The sequence below is a fragment of the Geotrypetes seraphini genome, chromosome 13 (genome assembly GCF_902459505.1).
Source record: "Geotrypetes seraphini chromosome 13, aGeoSer1.1, whole genome shotgun sequence".
NCBI lineage: Eukaryota > Metazoa > Chordata > Amphibia > Gymnophiona > Dermophiidae > Geotrypetes > Geotrypetes seraphini.
This window is the reverse complement of record NC_047096.1, coordinates 13,385,241-13,413,226: the sequence shown is the minus strand read 5'-3', so window position 1 is coordinate 13,413,226 and position 27,986 is coordinate 13,385,241. Positions and strand designations below refer to the sequence as shown.

At 43.6% G+C, this 27,986-nt stretch overlaps 2 protein-coding genes across 3 annotated transcripts in view; both read left to right on the top strand.

The window, feature by feature from the left end:
- Positions 1-3: 3 nt before the first annotated feature.
- RPL10A (ribosomal protein L10a) lies at positions 4-10,669 on the top strand. Its single transcript, XM_033918882.1, has 6 exons — positions 4-137; positions 3,617-3,691; positions 5,047-5,127; positions 5,512-5,660; positions 7,500-7,672; positions 10,451-10,669. Exons 1-6 carry the CDS (start codon positions 19-21, stop codon positions 10,619-10,621), a joined length of 768 nt encoding a protein of 255 aa, XP_033774773.1. The 5' UTR covers positions 4-18; the 3' UTR covers positions 10,622-10,669.
- Positions 10,670-23,922: 13,253 nt separating this feature from the next.
- LOC117347229 (lymphoid-restricted membrane protein-like) overlaps positions 23,923-27,986 on the top strand; it is a 35,613-nt gene continuing 31,549 nt past the window's right edge. For both annotated transcript variants that reach the window (XR_004536750.1, XM_033917861.1), the window contains exon 1: positions 23,923-25,010. Coding sequence is in view for 1 of the 2 variants with exons in the window: in XM_033917861.1 (XP_033773752.1) it covers positions 24,848-25,010 (163 nt within the window). In the remaining variant the exon portion in view is untranslated. The remainder of the gene's footprint in view (positions 25,011-27,986) is intronic.

The following is a 27,986-nucleotide window of genomic DNA, read 5'->3' as shown; positions in this document are numbered from 1 at the left end:
CAGCCTGCCACTCCCAACATGGCCTCAGACGGGCGCTGCTGTATTCGAGCGTCTCGCGAGAGTTCGTTTCCCTACTTAATACGTCAGCACGTTCTTCCGCCTTCTCTTCCGGCCTGTGCACAAGAAGGCAAAATGAGGTGAGGCGTTAGCGGGGCTCTATCCGGGTCCATCCGTAGTCATTCGGTTCTTGGGTGGAGGGAGAAGCCTCGTCCTCGGTGTCTAGACGTTGTAAATTATTATTATATCGTTCTCTTAGCGTGAGATACAATCGAGGGAGGGTCTGTAGGATGCCGGCCTGACGGATCCCGGGGCCCTTTACCGGTCAGTCCTGGTGGTGGAGGCCACATATTTTCCCTGTAGGCCACGAGCGCTCTGGAAGTGAACGTGAATTTTCGGTTTGTTAATTATGAGTGAAGTAAATTTTTGGCTTCTCGAGTGGTTTTTTTGGATCGAAAAAAAAAAATGCCTGCTGTAGCTTTAATGGCTTTTGGTAGTGTGACCATATGGCTCCAGAAAAAAGGGGACGGATTGAGACATCCGGGTTTTACTTCCATTGAAAGCAATGATTGAGACATCTTGGTTGCTTTCAATGGAAGTAAAACCCGGATGTTTCAATCCGTCCCCTTTTTTCTGGAGCCATATGGTCACACTACTTTTGAGGTTGCAGGGGGGTATAAAAACCCAAGTAAATTCCTTATCAGGCAGGGGTCGCTATTCATTCATAATGGATAAGTTGTTTCAGTTTCTGCTTCCTCGAGTACCTATTTCATGCTATCTTATTTTGAAAAAGGGCTTGTTATAATCTAATCTAATCTTCCATTTGTGAGTGCACCTAACCTATACAGGCCCAAGGCTCCAGGTACTGTAAACTGACTTGAATGGAGGAATAGTTTAATGCAGGGGTGTCAAAGTCCCTCCTGGAGGGCCGCAATCCAGTCGGGTTCTCAGGATTTCCCCAATGAATATGCATGAGATCTATGTGCATGCACTGCTTTCAATGCATATTCATTGGGGATATCCTGAAAACCCGACTGGATTGCGGCCCTCGAGGAGGGACTTTGAGATACCTGCGCAGGGGTGTCAAAGTCCCTCATGGAGGGCCACAATCCAGTCGGGTTTTCAGGAATTCCCCAATGAATATGCATGAGATCTATTGGCATACAATGAAAGCGGTGCATGCAAATAGATCTCATGCATATTCATTGGGGAAATCCTGAAAACCCTGACTGGATTGTGGCACTCCAGGAAGGACTTTGACACCCCTGGTTTAATGGCTGGAACAGGCTGGATTTCCCTGCTGCTGCTAGTGCTGCAGTTAGATTTTGCTTGTAAGCTCTTTAGGGAAGGGGACATGCTTACAGTTCTTGAAAAAGGGAAGAAGGCATAGTATTAGGATAAAAATCCAGATTGCTATAATCTTCGCTCTTTGAAACCATAGAAATAGGTTTTATATTGTATTTGAATTTAGATTTCTCAGTAACCTAAGGTGAACTACCTAATATACCTCAATGTATTTCCCTGTCTCCAGAGCCATTAACTCAAAAGGTGACATTGGATCACAAACTGGACCATGTGTAGACCACAGGAGATTTTTGGCCCTGATGCCAAAGCAGGGGTGATCTGACTTATTCCCTCAAACCCCTTTAAACTCCTCTGGGACCAGTGCGCCTCCTGTATCTGAGAACGCCCTCCCCCCAGGCTACCGTCTAACAATTTTGTACAGTTACATTGTAAGCTCTTCCAAGCAGGGGCTGTCTATAAATATCAAAATGTACAGCGCTGTATAATCCTTTCAGTGCTATGTAAGTGATTAATACGGTAGTAGTAGGTCACCCGTAATGATTTGCAGAGGTTAGTAGGTCTGCTGCCTATCTTGGAACTTGCTCTCTGCTGTGTCTTGTCTCCATCTAACTAGAGACCTATCGAAACCAGTAGTTTTGGTTTTGACTAAAACAGTCTGCGGCTTAAACAGAGTCTGCGGCTGAAATTTGCAGTTGAATCAAAACCACCTTGGCAGAAGGTAGGTCCCAACCACCTTGGCAGAAGGTAGGTCTCTCTTGGAGCCACCCTTCCAAGCTTCTGTGGGCCCTCTCCAGGCCTACCTTAACAAGCTCAGGTGGTCTAGTGACCTCTTTGGAAGCAGAAAAGAACCCCACTCTTTCCTGTCCCTGAAAAAGCTAAGAGCACCAGCTCTTGTTAAAGTAGGACATGCTTAGTCGGGGTGGAGGCTGAAAATGTACTGCCATTTTTGGCTGAAACCTGAATTGGGTTTCTATGCTGAAACTGAAATTGTCAGCCTCATGCAAAGACCAGCTATGTCAGAGGAGGCCTAGTGGTAGACTGCCTGTGAGGTGATGTCGGAGACCTGGGCAGAAAAGGCAGACTAGGGGTGGGGGTTCAGATATAGGAGGGGGGTGCCAAAAAGGGGGAGAAAGACTAAACAATGGAAGGGAGAGTAGGAAGGAAGCAAGCAAAGATGTATGCAGGGGTGCATGTGGTAGTTTGCAGATCCCAGATTTCAGATGGTTGAAGTTCTGGACCTTCAATCAAACTACTCTAGTCTAGCTCACAATTGGATGGTTACAAGGTCAAGAGTGGCAGTGGGATTTGACTTACTAGATATCAGCCCCACTCTTCATCCACTCAATCAGGCTTTACTCTTTCACAGTGAGGAAACTTGAGATTAGACCCCTCCCTCCCAGTGCATCCCAGGGTGCACTGGGAAGGGGCCTAAGGTGGAACGATATCTTGAGTCTTCTAGAAATTCCGTTAAGTCTGTTGGAGCGACTGTCTTCTTTTTTTTTTTTTGTGAGATTTAATAACAATTAGAAATTTCTAAGGTATCTACATTTGGTCATCCCAATGTCTCTTTAAAGTATTTCCAAAGCAAAATTTCTGGGGATAATAAATGAGTACCTGTAATTGGTAAATTAACAAAACACAGATTCCTAGCGTTCTTTTTGAGAATCGGCCAGAGGGGTCATTTTAATATTAATGATCTCGTATTATATTTGCATAATACAATCAGAGGCTGCTAGAAAGTACGGAAAAAGCCATAGAGAGCTGTTATTTTTTTAATAATCAGGTGGTAAAATGTGTGCATTTAATAATAGTTTAGCTCCATCGTTAAATGCACGGTGACTTTAGAGAATCAGCTTCTTAGTCCTTCAGCATGAGGATGATATAATGTACCTGGAGTACCAAGAAATGGCTATTTTTCTAAACCTGCTTGTACTAAAAGAATTTATTGGATCAGAGTTCATAATTATAAGGAGAGCTAAGTGAACTGTGTAAGAAATGATGATGTAGGACAGGAAGTGAAGATAAGTTGTATAGTGTGCTCTCACTTTAGAGCGGTGGTTCCCAACCCTGTCCTGGAGGACCACCAGGCCAGTCGGATTTTTGGGATAGCCCTAATGAATATGCATGGTGCAGATTTGCATGCCTGTCACCTCAGCTATATGCAAATCTCTCTCATACATATTCATTAGGGCTATCCCAAAAACCCGACTGGCCTGATGGTCCTCCAGGACAGGGTTGGGAACCACTGCTTTAGAGTACACAACAGCTTTTACCTTGCTGACTTTTTTCTTTTTTTTCTTTTAAATCCATGCAGCAGCAAAGTCTCTCGCGACACCCTGTACGAAGCTGTGCGGGAAGTCCTGCAAGGGTCTCAGGAGAAAAAACGCAAGTATGACTCTGGGTTCCTGTTTCATACCCGGCTTGCTTTAGCTATGCATTTGACAGCTAATTCATTAGGAAAATGTCATTGAATTGAAAGAAAAGGCTAGGAAATTTTTGACATAAAACATTAAACTTGGAGGAGCACTGCTTAAATTTGATAAATGATCTGGCTGTGTGCTTTCTATAGCTTTGGTGCATTGCCTTACATGGATTATTGTTCTGGGTACTATCTTTTACTTACCTTTTTTCATAAGAAAATTTTAAATTTACATTACAGTAAAACCTTGATTTGCGAGCATAATTCGTTCCAGAAGCATGCTTGTAATCCAGAGTACTTGTATATCAAAGCCAATTTCCTCATTGGAAATAATGGAAACTTAGATGATTCGTTCTACATCCCAAAAACTTTAATACAAAATACTATATGTACTTATATTGCAAGACCTCACTCATTTAGAAGAGTCTCTACACTCCTGCAGCGTCGGAGAGAAAAGAACCATTGGCTCAGTTGTAATGATGTGACGGCATGTATACTGTATGTACTCGTATTGCAAGACTTTGCTTGTTTAGAACAGTCACTAACTACACTCTTGCAGCATCAGAGAGAGAAGAACCATCGGCTCAATTGTGATGTGTGTATACTGTATGTACTTGTATTGCAAGACATGGCTCGTATATCGCATTAAAATTTAATAAAATGTTTTGCTTGCCTTGCAAAACACTTGCAAACCAAGTTACTTGCAATCCAAGGTTTTACTGTATTTGGTTTATAGTAATACCTATGACTTGATATGCGATTGCCTTTGTTTCTCTGCCAGTGGGGCAAACAAGCTCTAGTGTAGAAGCACTTCTTATATGTGGAATTTCAGTACAAAATTTATATACACTCTATATCTAGACGATTTTCATATAAAACATGCATAGCATAAAATTAACATTACAAAAAGCTGAATTGCTTGTACAAGTGATGTATTGGCTGATCTGGAAAACTTCCTAGCCTGTCAGTTTAGTTACTGAACTGTTTTCATTTGAAAGAAATATGGACTTTAGCTATTAAAGGGCTTCCAGGAGCCCATCCAATGGATCAAATGATAAATGCTGTGCATTTTCAGCAGTAGGTTTCCATTTGTTTTATGACCCTAAAATTAAAAGCCAGGCTTTTAATTTTAGGCAAATATATTCTTTTGAATTATGTTGGCTAACATTTTCAGAACGTTTTTAAATCAGACATGCAGGAGCTGTTTGTAAGTACTGTATGCATTTACTCAAGTCTTTCTATTCTGCCTTCAGAAGTGCAGTATTGATGAAGCCGGATGGCCTATTGAGGATTAAGGCTCCTTTTTTTGTGCGTGTTGCTTTTAGGTTCTTAGAATCCGTGGAGCTGCAGATCAGCCTGAAGAACTACGACCCTCAGAAGGACAAGCGTTTCTCTGGCACAGTCAGGTTCGGCACTTTCCTGATCCAACCCAGCACTCAGTCTGCATCGGCCTCTTCACCCTCATGTCATGCTTTAAGCATAGCAGCTCAGAGAGCCATCCATGTGGATTTAAACTAAGTGAAGAGATCAATGCAGTGCTGAATAGCTTGGGTAGTTCAGACCACACCACCAGAGTAGGTGTGGCTGGACGGACCCCTACCCTGGGTCTTAAAACATGAGGGGAGGTGAGGAGAGGCCTTAGTGCCAATCCTACCGACCAATTAGATGCAAATTAATTGATGGATGACGACATCGCTGGTTGTGGTAAGGCTCCTTGGCTGGACTTCCACATGCTTGCTGTCAAGTTTGTTTAGCTCTCTGGTATCTTGACCTCTTTTTGTTCTCCATAGGCTTAAGTCCACCCCACGCCCAAAGTTCTCCGTTTGTGTGCTGGGAGATCAGCAGCATTGTGATGAGGCTAAAGCAGTTGAAATCCCACATATGGATATTGAGGCTCTAAAGAAACTCAATAAGAACAAGAAATCGGTGAAAAAACTGGGTGAGTGGATGGGGGAGATACCAGCTATTTAAAATATAGTGGTGAGAGGCTTCACATCTAGGACATCCTAAATGGACAGGAGTGGATGTTTCTTTTCATGTTTAAAGGCATTTCTCTAGGAAAAGGGAACCATACAGGTTTTGGTTTGTTTCTTTTATTAACCAATAACATCCCAACAGTAGAAAACAGAATACACATTTCAGCTTTTTATATTTACAGTATTCATCACCTCTTTATTTTGCTCTTTCCACACGTTAATGGTAAATCTTACCTCCCCTCCCTCCATCAGTATCACCCGTACCATAAAACTTTTCCCACTTTAACGAGGGTAAATCAGAGTAAAGGCAAAGTACATTTCACTGCTTTAATAGCAGTAACTGAGCAAATTGAATATATCACTTTTCCACATAGTCCCCGTGCAAGATGACACATTAGTTGTATTGTTCAACTAGCTTCTGCATTCCTGCAGAGAAGTTTTCTTAGCTGCTCACAAAGCCTGGTGAGCTCCATTTCCTTTACTTCATAATCAGAAGTGAATCTGCGACCTCGCAGCATCTCCTTCAGTGAACTGAAGATGTGATGATTGCTAGGTGCCAGATCCGAGCTGTAAGAAGGATGTGGAAGACGCTTGAACCCAAGCTGTTGCACTGTTGCTGTATGAGAATGGCATTGTCACGGTGCAGTGAGATGGTTTGGGGCAATGTTCTTCTTTTGCTATGAATTGCGGGTTTAAGTTCATTTTACAGCTATGCACAATAATTTTCACTGTTTTTGCCTGTGCATTTGGCAATGTGCCAGAATAGGCCCCTTTCCCAAAAGAAGCTTTAACATGATTTTCTTGGTGGAGGACACTACTGCACAGTGTTCTTTGATAGGGCAATCTTGCAATGGCACGTCCATGTTTCTGACCTCATAGCTACCAGGCGACTAAAGTCCGCTGCATTGTGCCAACAGGCAATGTACAAGTACATATGTTTTTTTTTTTTGTTTGTTTGTTTTTAGTTTTTTTTTATTCATTTTTCACATAACAAGTGTATCACTTAAATTTATACAATTTCATTACGTACACACTTGATATTCTTTCATATATTACTATATATATAATGTATCATTATATAATCTTTTACTATAATCTTGAAGCGGAATATAATATTTAATAAGTACATATGTTGTATTTTGCTAGTTCTGTTCCGGTTATCACATAATTAACAATTACCTTTAAGTTTTGATTGCCTTCATATTTACTGCATTTGATATACCATTAAGAGCCTGCATATGTGTCTAAGCAGTGTACATATTAAAAGTAAAAGGTGGGGAACAAGGTAATTTTGACTGAGGAAGAAAGATATATAAAGAGGTGAATTTTAAGTTTCTTGAAGACTGTGACAGTTGACCTTCCCCTCCCCCCCAAATGTCGCAAGCCAGCCATTTTAGAATTTGTCTTGGGTAAATGAAAGCAGTGTAATGTGAAATATTGAGGTGAAGTTGAACGGAGGAGTTGAGGTGTCTGTAAAATGAGAAGCTCATTAAGATGTTCCTCTTGTATTTGACCTGGGTGATGACGGGGAGCCAGTGTTTAGAATGAAGGAGAGGAATGACATGGTCAGAGTGATGTGCATTATGAAGTTTAACTGATGTGGACTGGACTTACTAATTATAGACACTGGAAGAAATGGAGGCATACTAGAGTAAAGAGCTGCAGTAACCAAGTAACCAGTCCTTTAGATTCCCTCGGTCATGAAAGGCCTTGTTCTTGTAGCCCTTTGCAAATATCAGATTAACCTGCATAGACTGACTAGCTATTCCTACCCCCCCCTTTTTTTTTTTTTTTGTCTTCAGCCAAGAAGTATGATGCCTTCCTGGCTTCAGAGTCGCTAATCAAGCAGATTCCTCGTATCTTGGGGCCTGGCTTGAACAAGGCTGGCAAATTTCCCTCTCTCCTGACCCACAATGAGAATATGGTGGCCAAGATTGATGAGGTGAAGTCTACAATCAAATTTCAAATGAAGAAGGTAATAAGCAGGGCACATGTGCATACAGGGGGAGATCCTATAAATGGTACCAAACCACGCTCGCAACAATGGAGTCATGAGGATAAGATGTCAAGTAATACTGTTCTGGAATCACTTTATTGATAAGTATGCTACAAAAGCTCATAGACTCCCTTTATCCCTCTTTCTTGGAATTCCTCAAACCCTAATACCACCAGATCCTCCCAGAAATTAAAACTATCCTTCCCCTCTCTAAAAGGCATTTCCCACACAGGAAAGCTAGGGACCTCCCTCCACTTCAAAATCACTGAGCTCTGGAACAACCTTACCTCCCCTCTTCAGAACTTGAGCTCTCTCCAAGTTTTCGCAAACATCTGAAAACCTGGCTTTTCTCAAAAAATGTAAGTCTCCCTCCAACTTAGGAATCGAGGAATCTCTTATATCTTGGCATCCCAAGTCCTCTAAATTTTCTTCACACTTCTACCTCTAACCCGCTATTGTAGTTCCTTCCTATTTCTCCTACTGTAAACCGCGTCGAGCTCTACGAACGTGGAGATGATGCGGTATACAAACCTAAGGATTAGATTAGATTAGACTAGACTCGACACTGGCAGTGTTTCAGCATCTGTACCTTCTATCAAGAGTCTTGAAGAGTTGACGCAGTACACACGGACACTACGGAAGAAGCGCTACTGAAAAGTATGAAGGAGCAGCAAATTAAAAAGTGTCCAGCGCTTCATCCATAGTGTCCGTGTGTACTGTGTAAACTCTTCAAGACTCTTCATAATATGATTAAAGTTTTCAAGTGTTACATTGAAATTTAATGGATATATTATTGCACACTTGTTTATGATTTAAAATGAATAAAGAATTTATATAAAAAAAAAAAAGTACAGATGCCGAAACACTGCCAGTGTCGAGTCTATGAGCTTTTGTAGCATACTTATCAATAAAGTGACCCTAGAACAGTATACCTGTGTCTGATTACTTGGCATCTTATCCTCATGACTCCATTGTTGCATGTGCTTCCCTTGTCGTTGAGGCCTTTCTTTGGTTTCCTCTTCAGTGACCAAACCACACTCCGCATTATTCTTCAAGCTCAAAGAAGCAAGTCGGTGCTAATAACATTGAAAAGAACGGTGGGCAAAAAGCAGCTCCCTGCAGTATTATGCTGAGGCAGGGGGAACAACTGCTAAGGAAGAAAAAACAAGCTGGTTTAATTTTGTTGCTTAGGCAGGAAAGTGTTATTGAATGAGCAAGCTGTTTGTTTCATACTGAAGCACAGGAGTGAGCATCTTCCACTGTCCCTGAGGAAGGACTCAAACAAAATGTTTTGTCAGGTGGAGAGTTTGGCTTACACAATCTATAGCACTGCTTCCCAACCCTATCCTGGAGGACCACCAGCCGGTCGGGTTTTCAGGATAACCCTAGTGAATGTACATGAGAGAGATTTGCATATAATAGAGGTGACAGGCATGCAAATCTGCCCCAGGCATGTTATGGCTATCCTGAAAACCTGACTGGCTGGTGGTCCTCCAGGACAGGGTTGGGAACCACTGATCTAGAGAAGTTCTTTGCTTTTGCAAAACATCTCTTTTTATATAGTCATTAACTTTGTACTCTGCACTGAAGAAACTTGAATTTTTATTGAATTATTCTTTGAACATTTATTCCACAGTTATATTTAGTTTTAAAAGTTTGGGAATGGCTACATAATTATGTGTGTTGATTTAGTGCACAGTTTAGATTCAAACGGGGAAATGTTAAAATGATGTAATAGGTGGTGGTGTGTTTGTGTTGTGTTTTTTTAATTAGCCATTTACAATGCTTTTGGGAATTGGCATAGACCTATGACTGACTCCACTTCCCTTTCATTCACATATTTATTTTTTTTCATACACACTTAACACTTCAACTTATATCATTGTTTGCCACTTCCCAATATACTTAGTGAGGATTCTTTTTCTTTGCAAACTTTTCCCTTCCTAAGTTTAGGTGGGTTCTCTCTATTAGCTTTAAGTTGGGTGCCACATACCTCTGGGTTCCATGCCAAACATCTTAGGCATGAGCTGAAAACTGGTGTAACTGCTGACATGTAAACTAGGTGCAGATCCCCCAAATGCCATAAAACTGCATGCATATTTATTGAATTCTCGTAACCTGCCCTTGCCTCCTTTTCAGTTGCATGCGTCTTTGTCATTTTAACAAGATATGCATGAACTTTTTTGCTAATTTAACATTAGCTGGTGGCTAGGGCTTAATTAGTGCTAATTGGCTTTTTAACCAATTAGTCTCTGCTATAGGAGCTTACCTGCTTGTCTTAACCACAAGTTTAGTAGTCTAAACCAGAGTTGTTTCTCATTCTGTCCTCGGGACACATCAAGCCAGGTGGGTTTCAGGATTCCACAGTGACTTTGCATGAGATGTGCCTGCATTGCAGCCTAGATTTGCATATCACTCGTGCTTTTTCATTCAGGATATTTTGAATATTTGACTGAGTGGTGCCCCAAGGCCTAGGTTTATGACTCACTTGTCTAAACAGCTACCAAAACTGAAGTTGTTGCCCTATCATTTAACCCAGGAGTGGGCAACCAGAGTCCTCGAGGGCCACAATATTTAAAATATATTTGGTTTGCATTATCCAATTTTCACTGTGGAAATCTTGAAAACCTATTAATTAAAAACAAATTTCATGGTTCATTTGTTACTTGTTGATGAAAACCATTTCTACCTATGATTTAAGTTTTTGTTGAGCCCTGCCTTGTTCTGTTCATGTCTAACATAATGTGCCTCTCTTAGGTGCTGTGTCTGGCTGTGGCTGTTGGTCATGCGAAGATGACAGAAGATGAGCTGGTGTACAACATTCACTTAGCCATCAACTTCCTGGTGTCTCTGCTGAAGAAGAACTGGCAGAATGTGCGGGCACTGTACATTAAAAGTACCATGGGCAAACCTCAGCGCTTGTACTAACCTCTTGGCACTTGCTACAGGCCATAATAAAACTGGTCTTTTATATTAGCTGACGTCTGTCTGCTTCATATCTCGGATTGATTGGTTCTTATGTGTTTGCAAAAATATTGTAATATATTTCTGGTGTGATGGATAAGAGCAGTAGTTAGTCAAGGTGCTCAGAAGCACTCAACAATGTATCCTAAGGGGAAGATGATCTCACCAGTACCTGTTAGACATGCTGGGGTCTGGGACAGAAACTGTAAAGTGGGGGGGGGGGGGGGGGGGACAAAGTCTACTTGCAGGGTATGACCTACTTTTGTGTCAAGCTGGTGTGGGGACCAGGAGTAATGCCTCCCGATTCCCACACCTAACTAGCTACCTAATGGACCTGTCTAGCATCTTAAGATTTTAAACATGACTTACACTAGTAGCTTTGACCATAGTTCCACCAAATACTATTTTGTGAATAGAAATAGAGCTCTGGGAATAAGTAAGGAAACTGCATGCCAGTAATAAAATATGGGAGCAAAATAAACTTATTTTAACTATTTATATACTGCTTTATCCCAGGACAAGCAGGCAGCTATTCTTGACTGATGGGTGACGGCACCGACGGAGCCCCGGTACGGACAATTTTAGAGTGATTGCACTCTAAGAACTTTTTAGAAAGTTCTAGCTCGGCCGCACCGCGCACGCGCGAGTGCCTTCCCGCCCGACAGAGGCGCGCGGTCCCTCAGTTTCTTAGTTTCCGCGGAGCTAAGAAGACGCGTTTTCAACGGCTGTTGAAATTTTTTCCTAACTTGCCTTCCCGCTCGCGTAAACGTTTGGCTTAATTTGCCTTTTTTCTTTAGTTTATTTTGTTAAAAAAAAAAAAAATCTTTCATTTTTTTCTTCAATTTTCGGTTTTCCCCGGCGGGGCCTTCTGCCACCATCGAAGCCTCGGCCTTCGATTTGGCGGAAGCCGTTTTTCCTTTCATGCCCCCTCAACCGGGTTTTAAAAAGTGCCAGCGGTGTGCTAGGCCTATATCTCTCACGGACCCACACAACTGGTGTTTACAGTGTTTGGGTCCTGAGCATCAGGCCTCTTCTTGCACCCGCTGTGCTACTTTGAAAAAACGAACATTAAAAAATCGCTTAATTCAACAGCGATTGTTGTTCGGTGCCGAGATGTCCGATCCCGTTCCTTCGACTCCGGCTTCGGCACCGATTCAGTCGGCACCCTCGTCTTCGACGCCGCGTGATTCCACACCGGGATCCCAACAGTCAGGTAAGCCGGCTAAGAAGCCTTCCCCGCTGGAACGTCTTCCGGCCTCGAGTGCAGTGAGCCCAATCCTGCCGCCGGTTCGACGCCAACGGAAGCGCTCCGCCCCTATAGAGGTGAGTCCCTCGACATCGGGCTCCTCATCTCCGGGGCGTCGAGCGGCACCGCAGGTACCGCAGAAGAAAAAAGCGGTACCGGTGCCATCCCTCGATGACCGCATTACGGCCATCCTTCAGGTGCAGCTTAAGGAGCAATTAGAACGACTCCTTCCTGCTATCATGACACCGAACCTTCCGGTGCCAGTTCGCACCGAGCCATCGGTACCGGTTGTTGAACAACCTGTATCGGTACCGATTGTGGAACCCGTATTAACCGCTTCCACTGTTTCGGTACCGCTTCACCTAACCTCATCGGTATCGATGCCAGTCCTTGCACCGGAGCCGAGAGCTCACCATCAATCGGTGCAGACTTCGGCACCGGTGCGTCCGATAACTTCTCCGGACACGGTATCGATGAGGTCGGGTAAGTCGATGCGCAAAACCCGACACATGCAAACGTCGACACCTGAGTCTCGGGACCATTCTTCCCATGTAAGGGACCCTGATCTGTGGGGAGACTCAGAGGAACCCTTTCTTTCTGAAGGAGAATGTTCCTCAGAGGAGGAGGATTCGGCTGTCCCTGACCCATCCTCCAAACAGGCCACTTCCTCTTTCTCTAGTTTTTTGAAAGAGATGTGTGAGTCCTTGTCCATTCCTTTGGAGGCTGAATCCAAAAAGTCTAAAGCTTTTTTGGATGCCCTTGATTTTGATCAGCCTCCAAAGGAATTTTTGAAACTTCCCCTTCATGACATCTTGAGGGAAACTTTCTATAAGAATTTAGAGACTCCTTTAACTGTCCCAGGGGCCCCACGTAAACTGGATTCTCTTTATAAGGTAATTCCCATTCCTGGGTTCGACAAACCTCAACTACCACATGAATCCTTATTTGTCGAATCCACCCTTAAAAAGACTTCAGGAGCCAGTGTATATGCATCTGTCCCTCCTGGCAGAGAAGGAAGGGCCATGGATAAATTTGGTAAGAGGCTCTACCAAAATGCTATGTTAGCTAATAGGGCTAGTAACTATGCTTTTCATTTTTCTTTTTATTTAAAGCATCTCCTTACCACCATGGCTTCTTTCGAGAAATATCTTCCTTCACGAAAGCATTCCGCTTTTCACTCATGCTTGTCGTCTCTTCTCCAATTGCGTAAGTTTATGGTGAGATCCATATATGACACTTTTGAACTTACATCCAGAGCGACAGCAATGTCAGTAGCTATGCGTCGTTTGGCCTGGCTTCGGGTATCCGAGCTTGATGTTAACCATCAAGATCGGTTAGCCAATGCCCCATGTCTAGGGGATGAGCTCTTTGGGGATTCCATGGACTCAACCACACAAAAGCTCTCTGCTCATGAGACGCGCTGGGATACCCTGCTCAAGAATAAAAAGAAGCCTCCTCCGCCAAGACCATACAGGCAGCAATCGGCCTATCAACGCCGTTTCACAGCCCGTCCATTGCCTACCACTGCTCAACAACCTAGGCGTCAGAGACAACAGCAACGTCAGCCTCCCAGACAACAGCAACAGCAACAAGCTGTAAAACAACCTCCTCAGCAAAAGTCACAGCCCTTTTGACTTCATTCTCCGCAGTATAGCCAGTATCCCTATTCCTGCTCTCCTGCCTCAACCAATAGGAGGTCGACTTTCTCTGTTCCTCAGCCGGTGGGAAGTAATCACTTCGGACCAATGGGTCCTCAACATCATCCGCCACGGCTACTCTCTCAACTTTCAGACTCTCCCACCTCAAAGCCTGCCAAAAGAGTCTGCTTTGAACAGTCCTCAATCAGCCCTCCTTATTCAGGAGGTCCAATCCCTCCTCCTTCTGAACGCTATAGAGGAAGTTCCTCTAGATCAAAAGGGGCAGGGATTCTACTCTCGTTACTTTCTAGTTCCCAAAAAGACAGGAGATCTCAGACCCATCCTGGATCTTCGCGATCTCAACATTCATCTAGTAAAAGAAAAATTCAAGATGCTTTCTTTAGCCATCCTTTATCCCCTTCTAAATCAAAACGACTGGCTATGCTCCCTCGATCTCAAAGAGGCTTACACTCACATACCGATCAATGTAACCTCAAGACCATATCTCCGATTCATGATCAATCATTGTCATTACCAGTACAAGGTGCTGCCCTTCGGTCTTGCCTCATCTCCAAGGGTATTCACCAAATGTCTCATTGTGGTGGCGGCTTTTCTACGCTCTCACCACCTGCATGTATTTCCTTACCTGGACGATTGGTTGATCAAAGACACTTCTGCCCAAGCGGTCCTTCTGGCCACCAACCAAACCATCCAGTTTCTACAACTTCTGGGATTCGAGATCAATCTACCCAAATCCCATATCATTCCCACTCAGAGACTTCAATTCATTGGAGCGATCCTAGATACACTCCTCATGAGAGCTTTCCTGCCATCCAATCGTCTTCAGACCTTTCAGTCTCTATGTCACCAGGTACTTCCTCTGCCGTCCATCTCAGCAAGGCAAATGATGGTGCTCTTGGGACACATGGCATCCACAGTTCATGTCACGCCTCATGCCCGTCTTCACCTGCGCACTCCTCAATGGACCCTTGCGACCCAGTGGTCCCAAGCGTCGGACCCTTGCTCACGACACATATCTGTGACATCATCTCTTCGTCAGTCTCTGCAATGGTGGTTGGTATCCTCAAATCTATCCAGAGGTCTTCTGTTCCATCAGCCTCCTCATCAACTAGTCATCACCACCGATGCCTCTCTTTATGCATGGGGAGCTCACTTGAACGAGTTCCAGACTCAAGGTCTTTGGTCAGCCCAGGAAAGGCAACATCAAATCAATTTCCTGGAACTCAGAGCGATGTTTTACGCCCTCAAGGCCTTTCAACACCTTCTCTTTCCTCAGGTCCTTCTGTTGTGCACAGACAATCAGGTTGCGATGTACTACATCAACAAACAGGGTGGGACAGGCTCTCGCCTTTTATGCCAGGAAGCTCAGAAGATCTGGACTTGGGCCATAGATCATCATCTCTTCCTGAAAGCTATATACATTCAAGGGAAGCAGAATTCCTTGGCGGACAAACTCAGCAGAATTCTCCAACCTCACGAGTGGACACTCGATCCCGTAACTCTGCACTCTATCTTCCATCAATGGGGCACTCCTCAGATAGACCTCTTTGCAGCTCCTCACAATCATCAGCTGCCCCTTTTCTGCTCCAGACTTTACTCTCCACACCGTCTAACAGCAGATGCTTTTCTCCTCGACTGGTCGAATCTGTTCCTGTACGCCTTCCCTCCTCTGCCTCTCATGTTGAGAACCTTGTTCAAGCTCAAGAGGGAACGAGCCACCATGATTCTGATTGCTCCGAGGTGGCCCAGGCAACATTGGTTCTCCCTTCTACTTCAACTCAGTTCCAGGGAACCTTTTCTTCTTCCTCTGTTTCCTTCTCTGCTTACGCAACAGCAGGGAACCCTTCTGCATCCCAACCTCCAGTCTCTACACCTGATGGCTTGGTATCTCTCGGGCTGAACTCGACTGATACTCTTTTGTCTCAGCCCGTTCGTTCCATTCTGAATGCCTCCAGGAAACCAGCCACTCTACAATGTTACCATCAAAAGTGGACAAGATTTTCTTCCTGGTGTCTTCTTCATCATCTTGATCCCACTTCCCTAGCAGTGGAGACGTTGTTGGATTATCTTCTTTCTTTGTCTGACTCTGGCCTGAAGTCCTCTTCCATCAGGGTCCACCTCAGTGCCATTGCAGCTTTTCATGAGCCAGTCCATGGAAAACTTCTTTCAGCTCATCCCCTGGTATCCAGGTTCATGCGTGGGCTTTTCAATGTGAAACCACCTCTTAAAGCCCCTCCGGTTATTTGGGATCTCAATGTGGTTCTTTCAGCTTTAATGAAGCCTCCATTTGAACCTTTAGCTACTTCTCCTTTCAAATTTCTCACTTGGAATGTACTTTTCCTTATTGCTCTTACCTCTGCCAGGAGAGTCAGTGAGCTTCATGCACTGGTTGCAGATCCACCTTTTACGGTCTTTCATCATGACAAGGTGGTTTTGCGTACACATCCAAAGTTTCTCCCCAAGGTTGTCTCGGAATTTCATCTCAACCAATCCATTGTTCTACCGGTTTTCTTTCCCAAACCTCATTCCCATTCTGGGGAACAAGCTCTGCATACTTTGGATTGTAAAAGGGCTCTTGCTTACTATCTGGAGCGTACGAAACCCCACAGATCAGTTCCCCAACTTTTTCTGTCCTTTGATCCGAACAAATTGGGACGTCCTGTTTCCAAACGCACGTTGTCTAATTGGCTAGCAGCGTGCATTTCTTTTTGCTATGCTCAGTCCGGACTGACACTGGAAGGTTCTGTCACGGCCCATAGAGTCAGAGCAATGGCAGCATCTGTAGCTTTCCTCCGTTCCACTCCTATTGAGGAAATCTGCAAAGCTGCTACTTGGTCCTCAGTTCACACTTTTACATCTCATTATTGTCTGGATGCATTCTCCAGAAGGGATGGTCACTTCGGCCAATCGGTATTACAAAATTTGTTTTCTTAATGGCCAACCTTCCCTCCATCCCTCTTTTTGTTAGCTTAGAGGTCACCCATCAGTCAAGAATAGCTGCCTGCTTGTCCTGGGATAAAGCACAGTTACTTACCGTAACAGGTGTTATCCAGGGACAGCAGGCAGATATTCTTGCGTCCCACCCACCTCCCCGGGTTGGCTTCTTAGCTGGCTTATACTAACTGAGGGACCGCGCGCCTCTGTCGGGCGGGAAGGCACTCGCGCGTGCGCGGTGCGGCCGAGCTAGAACTTTCTAAAAAGTTCTTAGAGTGCAATCACTCTAAAATTGTCCGTACCGGGGCTCCGTCGGTGCCGTCACCCATCAGTCAAGAATAGCTGCCTGCTGTCCCTGGATAACACCTGTTACGGTAAGTAACTGTGCTTTTATGCCCTCCCAGGGATCCTAAGCCGTTTACATTCTCACCACAAGGCTATTCCTCTATGGAAGCAGTCTTAAATTCAGTATTTGTCTCCACCTCTTCTGAGAGACTTGATACCACCTTTCAGGACTAAGACCTTTGGTTTTCTATCGCATTGCAAATCATTAAATTTTACTGCTTTGTCACCTTATCACCTATCTTTTATCTCTCTCTCTCACCCAGTCCTCCTCTGAAACTCATTAGAATGCTTTTATGTTTCACTTATATATAATATTATTTGTGGACTATTTTTTAAATTGTTTAACACACATAAATGTTGTCCTCTTGGTTTGTTCAATAAAGACTCCTTGTTTAAATATGAGGGGGCTACTAAAAAGTTAGCCCAACCAAGAAGAGAATAAGGAGCCATGAAATTTATAAGTTATTCCACACTTTGCTTGACACTTTTTGTTTCAATTAAAGAAAATGAAAAGTATCAAAACTGGAATAATAGTCATACCGAAGGTCCATCTAGCCTAGTATCCTGTTTTCACAGTGGTCAATCCAGGTCATAAGTACCTGACAGAAATCCAAATATCAGAGCATTCCATGCTGCCAATCCCAAGGTAAGCAGTGGCTTCCCCCAGTCTGCCTCAGCAGATTATGGTTTAAAAAAAGGTTTGGAAATGTCCAATCTATGTTAACCACCGTCACATCCTCTGGTAACCTTGAATGAAAAATATTTCCTCCTATTGGTTTCAAAAGTATTTCCCTGTAACTTTGAGCGTCCCTTAACCTTTTATAATTTTTGATGGGAGTTAAAAATAAATAAATTAGTTATACTCGTTCTATACCAACTCAAGATTGAAGTTTACAAAATCTTATCTCCCTTCAGCAATTTCTTTTCCAAGCTGAAAAGCCCTAATCTCTTTAGTCTTTCCTCATACAAGTTCCATCCCCTTTATCACCGTGGTTGCTCTTCTTTGAATCTTTCCTAGTTCTACTATATTCTTTGAGATAGTGACCAGAATTGAACACAATACTCAAGGCAAAGTTGTACCAAGGAATGAATACAGAGGCATTAAGTATCCCTAGTCTTACTTCAATCCCTTTTCTAATAATTCCTAGCATTATTGTTTAGGCCATCACTGTTCTTTGAAGACAATATACTGAAACCTTCTGCCCAATGACACCTACAGTATACGAGGGGGTAACTGAAAAGTTTCTCAGCCCAAACAAGAAAAGAATGATGTAGAGCCATGAAACAAGTTATATTGTCCCTGTGAGCAAGGCAGCCAGCAGCTCTCTGTTCAAGCTAATGCATGCCTGCTGAAAGCCACTATTCTGCAGCTGCCTATTATACCTGTCCAAGCTATTATACCAGCCTTAACCACAGCATTACCACTCACGCTGGCACAGAAACAGATGGGTTTATGCTCCTCTGCCAGCAGGAGGAGATTGAGACGTGCTGTACAGTCCCATCTACAACCATTGGTTTCCAGCAGGTGGAGGTGGTAAGCCTGTGTAGTCTTAGTTTAGTGTAGGGGTCTGTCCAACCTCAGGGGTACCACACTGGACTAGTCGAGTCCCTCACCTCCCCTAAATTTTTTGACTTAGAGGTGCCTCAGCTGTAAGCCTTGCCACTTTTCAGGCAAGGCAAATAGCTTTGAGAGCGACTGGGGTCTGTTCATTTTTTAGCTAAAGTTGTATTTGAGAAAAAAAAAAAAAATCGAGGCAGTGCCAGTCTGAAAGAAAGTTAGCTTTTAATTGACATTAATTGCTAACCAGTGGTTTTGTTTTCTTTTGTAGTGGTTTGTGATCATTTTTAAAGGGAGAAAGTGCTTATTGTGTGCCCAATATGCGGTGAATGCGGCCGGTGTAATGTAATTTATTTCTTATATACTGCTACATCCGTTAGGTTCTAAGCGGTTTGAAGAAAATATACATTAAGATTATAAATGAGAAGTAAGAAGGTACTTAAAAATTCCCTTACTGTCCCGAAGGCTCACAATCTAACTAAAGTACCTGGAAATTAATAAAGAAGAGAAAATAAAGATGGTTGAAAAAAGAAAAATTCTATGTGAATTTATAGGATGGAAATTAAACTGACTGTGAAGAACTATGAAAAATACATATGGAATGCAGTTAGGGTAGGTTACAATCTATTTATGGTATTTGTTTAATTGGAAGGTGTTAAGGTGGGTAATTTGGGGGAAGGTTATCTGAAGGTAGGTGAATCTTCTGGAGGTAAAAGAGGAGGGGTTAAGATATTTGGATGAATTTTTTGAAAAGTGCTCCAGCTGCTGTGACGAAATCCTCGTCTGCTTTGGGGGCAGCTGAGCAGGGTTCCACCTTTGCATGTGCACTGCTCATTGGCTGCAGGCAGTAAGGAAGCCTGGGATTCCCCTACTGCCCATAGAGGGATTTCCCCAACCATTGATGGTCAGGGAAATAAGGTTTCCCTTACCTCCGATAGTGCTGGGGAATCCCTTTTTATCACAGCAGCTGCTGCCTGCAGTTCTGCTTTCGCTTCTGGGTCTGTTCAAGCCTTGGGGGAGATTTTTGGGCGGGAAGCTCCACCATTTTGCCTGTGGCCTCAGGTGACCTCCCTTCTTTCTTTGAGAGACAGGGTTTTTTTTCACTGGAAAGAGCTGCAGGAGCTTATTAAGGTTTCTTTGGTTTTGTGTTTTGAGGAGGAAGTGAAGGACCGCCCCTCGTGTTGTGGACCCCCTTACTACTATTTCTATATTGCTACCAGACGCGCGCAGCACGGCACAGAGTCGCAAAGAGTAAGAAAACAGTCCCTGCTAGAAAGAGCTTACAATCTAAACAGGCACGACAGACAAACGGGATGTCATGGATACAGTTATGGGGAACGGTTAATCAGTGGGCTGGGTTGGAGGGCAGAGGGGAGTACAGGACAATCAAGCCATTGTGACATCACTGATGAGGTTGGCTCTTATTGGTGGGATGAGGCATTATGACATCACAATCTCAGCTCAGCTTCCCAAAGACTGAAACAGGATGTCATGGATACAGTTAAGGGGAACGATTAATCAGTGAGCTGGTTTGGAGGACAGAGGAGTAGGGTTAAGGAGTGAAAGCTATATTGTAATTTTCTGCACCCCACCTCGAAGCTTCCAGCAAGACCATCAGCTCCACAGTCTCCTGCCCTGCTTCTGGGACAGAACTGGGTTCATAGTAAAGTGCGCGCAAGACAATACCGTGCAGACAACCTAGCGCAAGACAATTCAGCTCAAATTATTTTCTGTAATATGCATGAGCGGGACAACTGAGCGCAAGCGCTGAGTTATCGTGTAGCGCGCATCTTATATAGCTTGCAAAAGGAACGACATAAAAATATACTGTCTGTGTGTGCGTGAACCGAAAATATAAACATACCTGTAAATGAAGAAATCTGAAATGTGGAAGTATGTTCGCTCTCACCAGAGGCGAGAAAAATCTGCGCAAGATAAATATTCATTATAAATGAAGTACTAGCAAAACCAGATCTTTACCTATAATGGACACGGTCAGGCAGCGAAAGGAAGGCGGCCTGTTCGGAGCACATATATAAAGAGGAAACGGAACCATAGTAACGAAAATGCATTCACGTGACTTATATTCAAAAGGCGAAGAGGCAAGGGAACCATACTGATAACTGGTGACGTGTTAACGTGCTGAACGTGCGCGTGTCCTTCGTTCGCCAGGCGCCATCTGAGGCGCGCTGAATTGTCATTGCGCTGAGTTATCATTGTTCTCAATTGTCTTGCGCTGAGTTATGGTTGCGCTCAATTGTCTTGTGCTGAGTTATCCTTGTGCTCAATTGTCTCACGCGCTATTGTCTTTGCGCTGAGTTGTGTTCGCATTTTTGTCTTGCGCGCATTTGACCTGTCACCAGGCAACTGTCCAGGAAAGATAATGACTTGTTCAGAGTTGACCTGCTGCCTAAGAGCTAGGAGACTCAAACTGGCTGATCCCAACCTACAATAACATTTAAGGGCTAGCTTTATACAGAGGCACCAGAATCACTCTTTAGCTCTTGGGTCACATAATAAATGTCATTTTTTTTTTTTTCTAGGAAAAAAAAAAGGGGCGGTACTCAAATGCCAGGCCATCCTTCAGGGTTGATGTGAACACTAAATGACTGGCCCCATGGTAGCCAGGACCCCTGCCACTAGCCACAGAATCTATTCAAAGGCAGAATTAGGGTGTCAGGTCAAAAGCGCGCCGGGACAAAGGCGCGCCCAGACAATTGAGCGCAGCGCGCGCCACCATGGCGCTCTAAATTACTGTTTTTAGTGCTCCGACGGGGGGGCGTGGGGGGTAAACCCCCCCCCACTTTACTTAATATGAACCCAGAATTAGTGTGCAGAGCCCGAGCTCTTTCATACTTGGGGAAACGTGTTAACTTTGGTTCATAGACAACGGCGCGAAAGACAAAAGCGCGCGCCGACAATTGAGCGCAGCGCATGCCGCCGCGCTGCTCTAAATTACAGTTTTTAGGGGTTCCGACGGGGGGTTTTGTTGGGGAACCCCCCCCCCAGTTTACTTAATAGACATCACGCCGGCGTTATGGGGGTTTTGGGGGGTTGTAACCCTCCATATTTTACTGTAAACTGAACTTTTTCCCTAAAAACAGGGAAAAAGTGAAGTTTTCAGTAAAATGTGGGGGGTTACAACCTCCCACAACGCCCCCACAACACGGCGCGATGTCTTAAGTAAAGTGGGGGGGTTCCCCCCATGCCCCCCTGTCAGAGCACTAAAAACAGTAATTTAGAGCGGCGCGGTGGCGCGCGCTGTGCTTAATTGTCTGGGCGTGCCTTTGTCCTGGCGCGCTTTTGACCTGACACCCACCAGAATCACTCTTTGGCTCTTGGGTCAGATAATCAATGTCATTTTTTTTTTCTAGGAAAAAAAAAGGGGCGGTACTCAAATGCCAGGCCATCCTTCAGGGCTGATGTGAGCACTAAATGACTGGCCCCATGGTAGCCAGGCCCCCTGCCGCTAGCCACAGAATCTATTCAAAGGCAAAATTAGCGTGCAGAGCCCAAGCTCTTTCATACTTGGGGGAACATGTGTTAACTTTAGCAGGCAATGGGAAAAGTGACACAGTGTTTGGTTCCCCCTGGGAAAAAATAAAGCCCTAGGCTTAATACTGATTATATTCTTATTGAATTCAGTTCTTTAGTTAAAATAATGATGCCATTGCAAACTAAATCAAACATGCTGTAGGAGGGGACGGTGGTGGAGCAAGTTGGGGGAAGGGCGTTGCCCTCCTTAGCAAGTTTTCAAATTTCTCACAAGAAAAAAGTGCAGTCTTGCAGGTGTGTTTCATCAACATAGCTGTGAAGGTTAGAAAAAGGGAAAATGGTAAATGGTTGCATGTTTATAGGAGGTAGTGACTGGGATATAAACACTTCAGAGCAGGCGCTGGAACAGGGAGGCAGTGTTCCAGCATCTGCAGTAAAGGGCTTAACCTTCACCCGACCCTGAGCCTATTGGGAGGCCCTGATCAAAGCAACTCTAGCCTAAATGGATGGTCTGTGGTTGAGGGTCTAATTGTCATCCTGTTCCATGCCACAGACCAGTTAAACTATAGTTTCTTACCTCACTATAGTCAGCAAACTCAACAGAAGTCATCTTGTCCAACCCTTAGTTTAATTTCTTAAAAGAGAAGTCCATAAGCCATTATTGAGATGGCTTGAGGAAATCCACTGCTTTTTCCTAGGATAAGCAGCATAGAAAAACCTGTTTTACTATTTAGGATCGTGCTAAGTACTTGGGACCTGGGTTGGCCACTGCTGGAAACGGGATACTGGGCTTGATAGACCTTCGGTCTGTCCCAGTATGACAATTCTTATGTTCTTATATAGAAGCCAGCTTTGTTGGGCTGAGCACCCCCAATATTGAGTCAGCTCCATCATGTCCAGAGAGGGGTAATTTAAACTTACTTTGAAACACTGAGTGCCTGTGTCAAGGTAATATATGCCATTTCTAATCTATCCTGGACAGATGTTTAAGATATACAGTAAAGAATGACACAGGGATAAATTTGTCCCTGTCCCTGCCGGAACTCAATTTCCTTATCCCGTCCCTGCGAGTTTTGTCGCTGTCCCCGTTCCTGTAAGCTCTGCCTTAACCGCACAAGCCTTGGAAACTTATGATTTTAAAGTGTTTGAGGCTTGTGCAGATGAGGACGGAGCTTAGGCATTGGTGGAATGAGGCATTATGACATCACAATCTGAGTTCTAGAATGTTGCTACTTATGATTTTAAAGTGTTTGCGGCTTGTGCAGATGAGGATGGAGCTTAGGCATTGGTGGAATGAGGCATTATGACATCACAGTCTGAGCCCTAGAATGTTGCTACTTAAGATATTAAAGTGTTTGAGGCTTGTGCAGATGAGGACGGAGCTTAGGCATTGGTGGAATGAGGCATTATGACATCACAATCTGAGCTCTAGAATGTTGCTACTTATGATTTGAAAGTGTTTGAGGCTTGTGCAGATGAGGACGGAGCTTAGGCATTGGTGGAATGAGGCATTATGACATCACAATCTGAGTTCTAGAATGTTGCTACTTATGATTTTAAAGTGTTTGCGGCTTGTGCAGATGAGGATGGAGCTTAGGCATTGGTGGAATGAGGCATTATGACATCACAGTCTGAGCCCTAGAATGTTGCTACTTAAGATATTAAAGTGTTTGAGGCTTGTGCAGATGAGGACGGAGCTTAGGCATTGGTGGAATGAGGCATTATGACATCACAGTCTGAGCCCTAGAATGTTGCTACTTAAGATATTAAAGTGTTTGAGGCTTGTGCAGATGAGGACGGAGCTTAGGCATTGGTGGAATGAGGCATTATGACATCACAATCTGAGCTCTAGAATGTTGCTACTTATGATTTGAAAGTGTTTGAGGCTTGTGCAGATGAGGACGGAGCTTAGGCATTGGTGGAATGAGGCATTATGACATCACAGTCTGAGCTCTAGAATGTTGCTACTTATGATTTGAAAGTGTTTGAGGCTTGTGCAGATGAGGATGGAGCTTGCAGGAATGGGGCAGGGACAGGAAAAGAACTTGTGGGGAAGGGGAGGGAAAATGAGTTCCCATGGGGACGGGGGAAAATGATGTCCCCGTGTCATTCTCTAATGTACAGGACTGTACCTAGTGTCTCTCTTATTAGAGGTTTAAATTACTCCTAGTGCCTCTTTTCCCTAACCCCCCTCCCCATTCAGATTGTTCTACTTCTTTCTGCGTTTTACCATAAATGTTCCCTTTTGCAGCTTAAGCCTATTATTGTTCCTAAATACAAACATTAAATCCCTGGACTATTTCACATATGATACAAAAAGGCCATATTCACAACTATTTTTCTTATAAACATACAAGTATTTCATCTTTTTAAAAATAAGGCCCTAGATATGCTAGCAGCCCTCCACTCCCTTCTCATTTTGCTTCAATCAGAACTTTAGAGCTGATCCGATAGGCTGAATTTGGAAACAAGGTGAATGATCAGGAGTAGTAGGTTGTTTTTTTTTTTTTGGGGGGGGGGTTCCTCTTTTTTTCATGCATTCAATAGCAGAGTTTGCTGGCTGGTAGATGAGGCTGTCTTGACCCACACAGCCTGCTTCATTGCCCATGTATTTGTCACCATCCATCATGATCATCTTTACTGTTTAAGTGTTGCTCTGTATCTTTGAAAAGTGAGTCAGCAGTATTCTCACTAGCTGAAAGATCCTTTCCCCTCAACCTCTGCCTTCCTGGTCCTGCAGACTCTCTTTGGCCTGTGGCTCTTGCCCGGTGGGGCCTACCCAAGGCCAGGTCCTGAGGTACAGTCTTGGTCACCAGGCCCTGCTGCAAGGCGAGATTAGCAGAAATCCCGCTGTCAGCTCCCTGCAAAGGTTGTGTACATTAGATTGAGAAGAGCCAGGCGGTGGGAAGCAAACAGCCATAAACAGATGCTGAGAAGCTCGTAAGAGCGCAAGAATGTTTCAGCAGGCATGGGGCAGCGCACACCCTGACCCTTCAGCCATTTTTTTCTTTTCTACCTCTCTTCTGTCCTTTTCTAGCGAGAAGAAAGCATTTCTGAGCTCTACAGGCGATCTCCCTGCGAATATTAGTCCCTGTCACACTGAGGAACTACAGAAAGGTAAGAGGAAGAAAGAAGTGAAGAGAGAGAGAGAGAAAGGCAATAGCAAGGGGGTATGAGAGAAAAGTGGGAATGTGGCATGAACCTGGGCAAGTAATGGGCAATTAATTCCTACTAGACTAGAGCCACAGAAAAGTACAGAATGCTTTAAAATTAAGTGATCAAACCTGAGTTTGAATGTTTTCTGGAAGTCAGTCCTGTGGGTTACATTACATTGAACTGCAAGTGTGTGGTGTATATTACACCTCTAGCTGTCTCTGTAGTTGTCCATCTGGAAGCAGCATTCAGGCTGCTAGAAAGATGTATGTTCTCTTCCCAGTAAAAGCCACATTTCATCTCGCCCTAGAGCACAGGTGTCAAACTTAAGAACCGTGGGCCAAATTCGGCCCACCTGGCCATTTGATACGGCTCGCAGCGTTTTCTTTGCCGCCCCCGGTCTTGTCTTCTAGCCAGCTCCCTCTTCCTCACTGCTGCAGTGCGCACAATGCGGCGGCTGCGGCTCCTACATGCGTCCTGCACCTGAACCGAAAGCCTTCAGAGGGAATGCATCCAGATGAGGCGCAGGACGCACGAGGAGCCGCCATCCGCAGCTTTATGCACACTGCGGCAGTGAGGAGGAGGGAGCCGGCCAGAAGATAACACCGGGGTCGGCAATGAAAACTCCACGTCGCACCGCGGGCCGCATAAAACGGCCGGGCGGGAGCCGGCCAGAAGGTAAGACACCTGTCGGAGGGAGGCATCTAGTTGAAGCACAGCATGGAGGGAGGGGCAATGATTTCATTTTCAGTTTAGTGATTGAATTGTGTTAATTTTGAGAATTTATATCTGTTGTCTATATTTTGCACTGTTCAGGAAGAAATGCATTTATTTCTTTTTCTCTGGGGGTTGTACTGCATGCAGAGTCCTGAATCTTAGGGTTTCGTTTGTATAAATTTTAATTTTTGGTCCCGTATTTGCATGGGGTTATCTGTGTTCTGGTAGGAATGAATGTTGAGAAGCATACAGTGTGCTTTGTGTAGTTTAATTTTGTGGTTAACCATTATGTGTTGTTAATAGTTCAAGTTCAAGTTCAGGTTTATTTTGATTAATCGCCTATATAAAACTTTCTAGGCGATGTACAATAAAATACAGGTTATAAAAAACATAAAATCATATTAGTATTACAAAACATCCAAAACATCAGCACAAGTAATTATTAATTAATTAAATAAAGTAGAGAAGATTTCTCTTTACCTAAAAATTAACAAAACATAACAGGGAGGAAAGGAGGGAAAGAGTTACAATATTTCTCTTAATAGAGGGAAAGGACATATGGAAGGGTAAGACAATATAAAGGAGGAAGAAAAGAAAGGAAATTAATCGTTAAAAGCATCGTTAAATAAAAAAGTTTTCAACAATTTTTTAAAAGAGATAAGATCTTTTTCCTTTCTGATAAAAAGCGGCAGGGTGTTCCAGAGTTGGGGAGCTAAAACAGAGAACATATCATTTCTCCTTGTTCCAACAATTTTTAGTGAAGGGACCAATAATAAGTCTTGCTGGGAAGATCGAAGGAGTCGAGTTGTACAATAAAGGGTTATCATTCTAGATATGAATAATGGCGTATTGAACAATAGTACCTTGAAAACTAAGAAAGCTATTTTAAATGTTATCCGATGATTGATAGGTAGCCAGTGCGACTTGATAAGAAGAGGAGTAACGTGATCGTATTTTTTTCCTTTGTGTATAAGTTTTATGCCAGTATTTTGGATTATTTGAAGTCTTTTCTTTTCTTTTTGAGATATGTTATACAGTAAAGAATTACAATAATCTTATTTGGAAATTATCATAGAGTGAACCAGAATATTAATAGATTTTGGTTCTAGAAAAGATGAAATAGATCGTATTAAGCGTAATTTATAGAAACAGGATTTTACCGTTTGACTTATATGATCGTGGAAGGATAGATTCGTGTCAATGATTACACCTAAAATTTTTATGGATGATACAGGTTCTATTGGATTATTTTCAAGCATAAATGGTGAGATAGATGTGTGTATGCATGAAAAATGAATGGAAAATAATGATTTTACAATTAGTACTATTAGTCTGGGGTGGAGATTGGGCGAGGTCTGGCCCACGGCTTAGCCTGTGTTTTGGATTTCGGCCCCTTAATGTGACTGAGTTTGACACCCCTGCCCTAGAGTGTTATTTATTCACAGCCGGTTTGGGGAGCACATGGAAATGATTCTGATTGGGGTAATGTAATTTAAAAAAATAATAATTTATATTCCGCATATCCATATGCTTGTGCAAAGTTGGTGCGCATCCATTTCCAGCCCCACACTATCGATACGTTCATACACTTCTTCCATCCAATCTAACAATTTTTTATCCAGGATTTCCTCCACTGCCGCTGTAATTTCGGCGAGTAGCTCTGCCGTCCAGACCGAGGGGCTTGGCGGGGTTTTCTGCTCCGCCATTTTAGGCTCTCCCACCTTCACCCGAAGCTTTTCTTTCTTCCCCAATTTTGCGGCCATGTATCTATACATTTTGGATGACTAATTCTGAGTGTACGAAACTGCGCTTAGACGTCCTGTTGAAAATGCCTCTCTATGATCATGAGCAAGGCAGAGCAACAGGAAACTAATTGTTCAGTCTAAGAATTTGATCTTTAATTTGGATAAGGCTCTTTTTTTATTTCAAGAAACTTGAGTTAAGGTTTATGATTTACTTAAAATTTTCTATACCACCCATTCTGATATTCAGGTCCAGGTGGTATACAATTAAAATTATCAGCCCAAGCAATATCCATGTGACAAGAGGAGGGAAAACTGTGAGGTGAGGACAGGTAAAAATACATGGGGGGGGGAGTGCTGGTTAATGTATTGGAATGTATTTATGTCCCCAGGGAGGTAGAGAACCAAAGAAAGAGACCACATAAACTGAAAAGCAGCAATATCCTATAGGCTACAGTCAAGCTTCTTTAAATAGTTGACA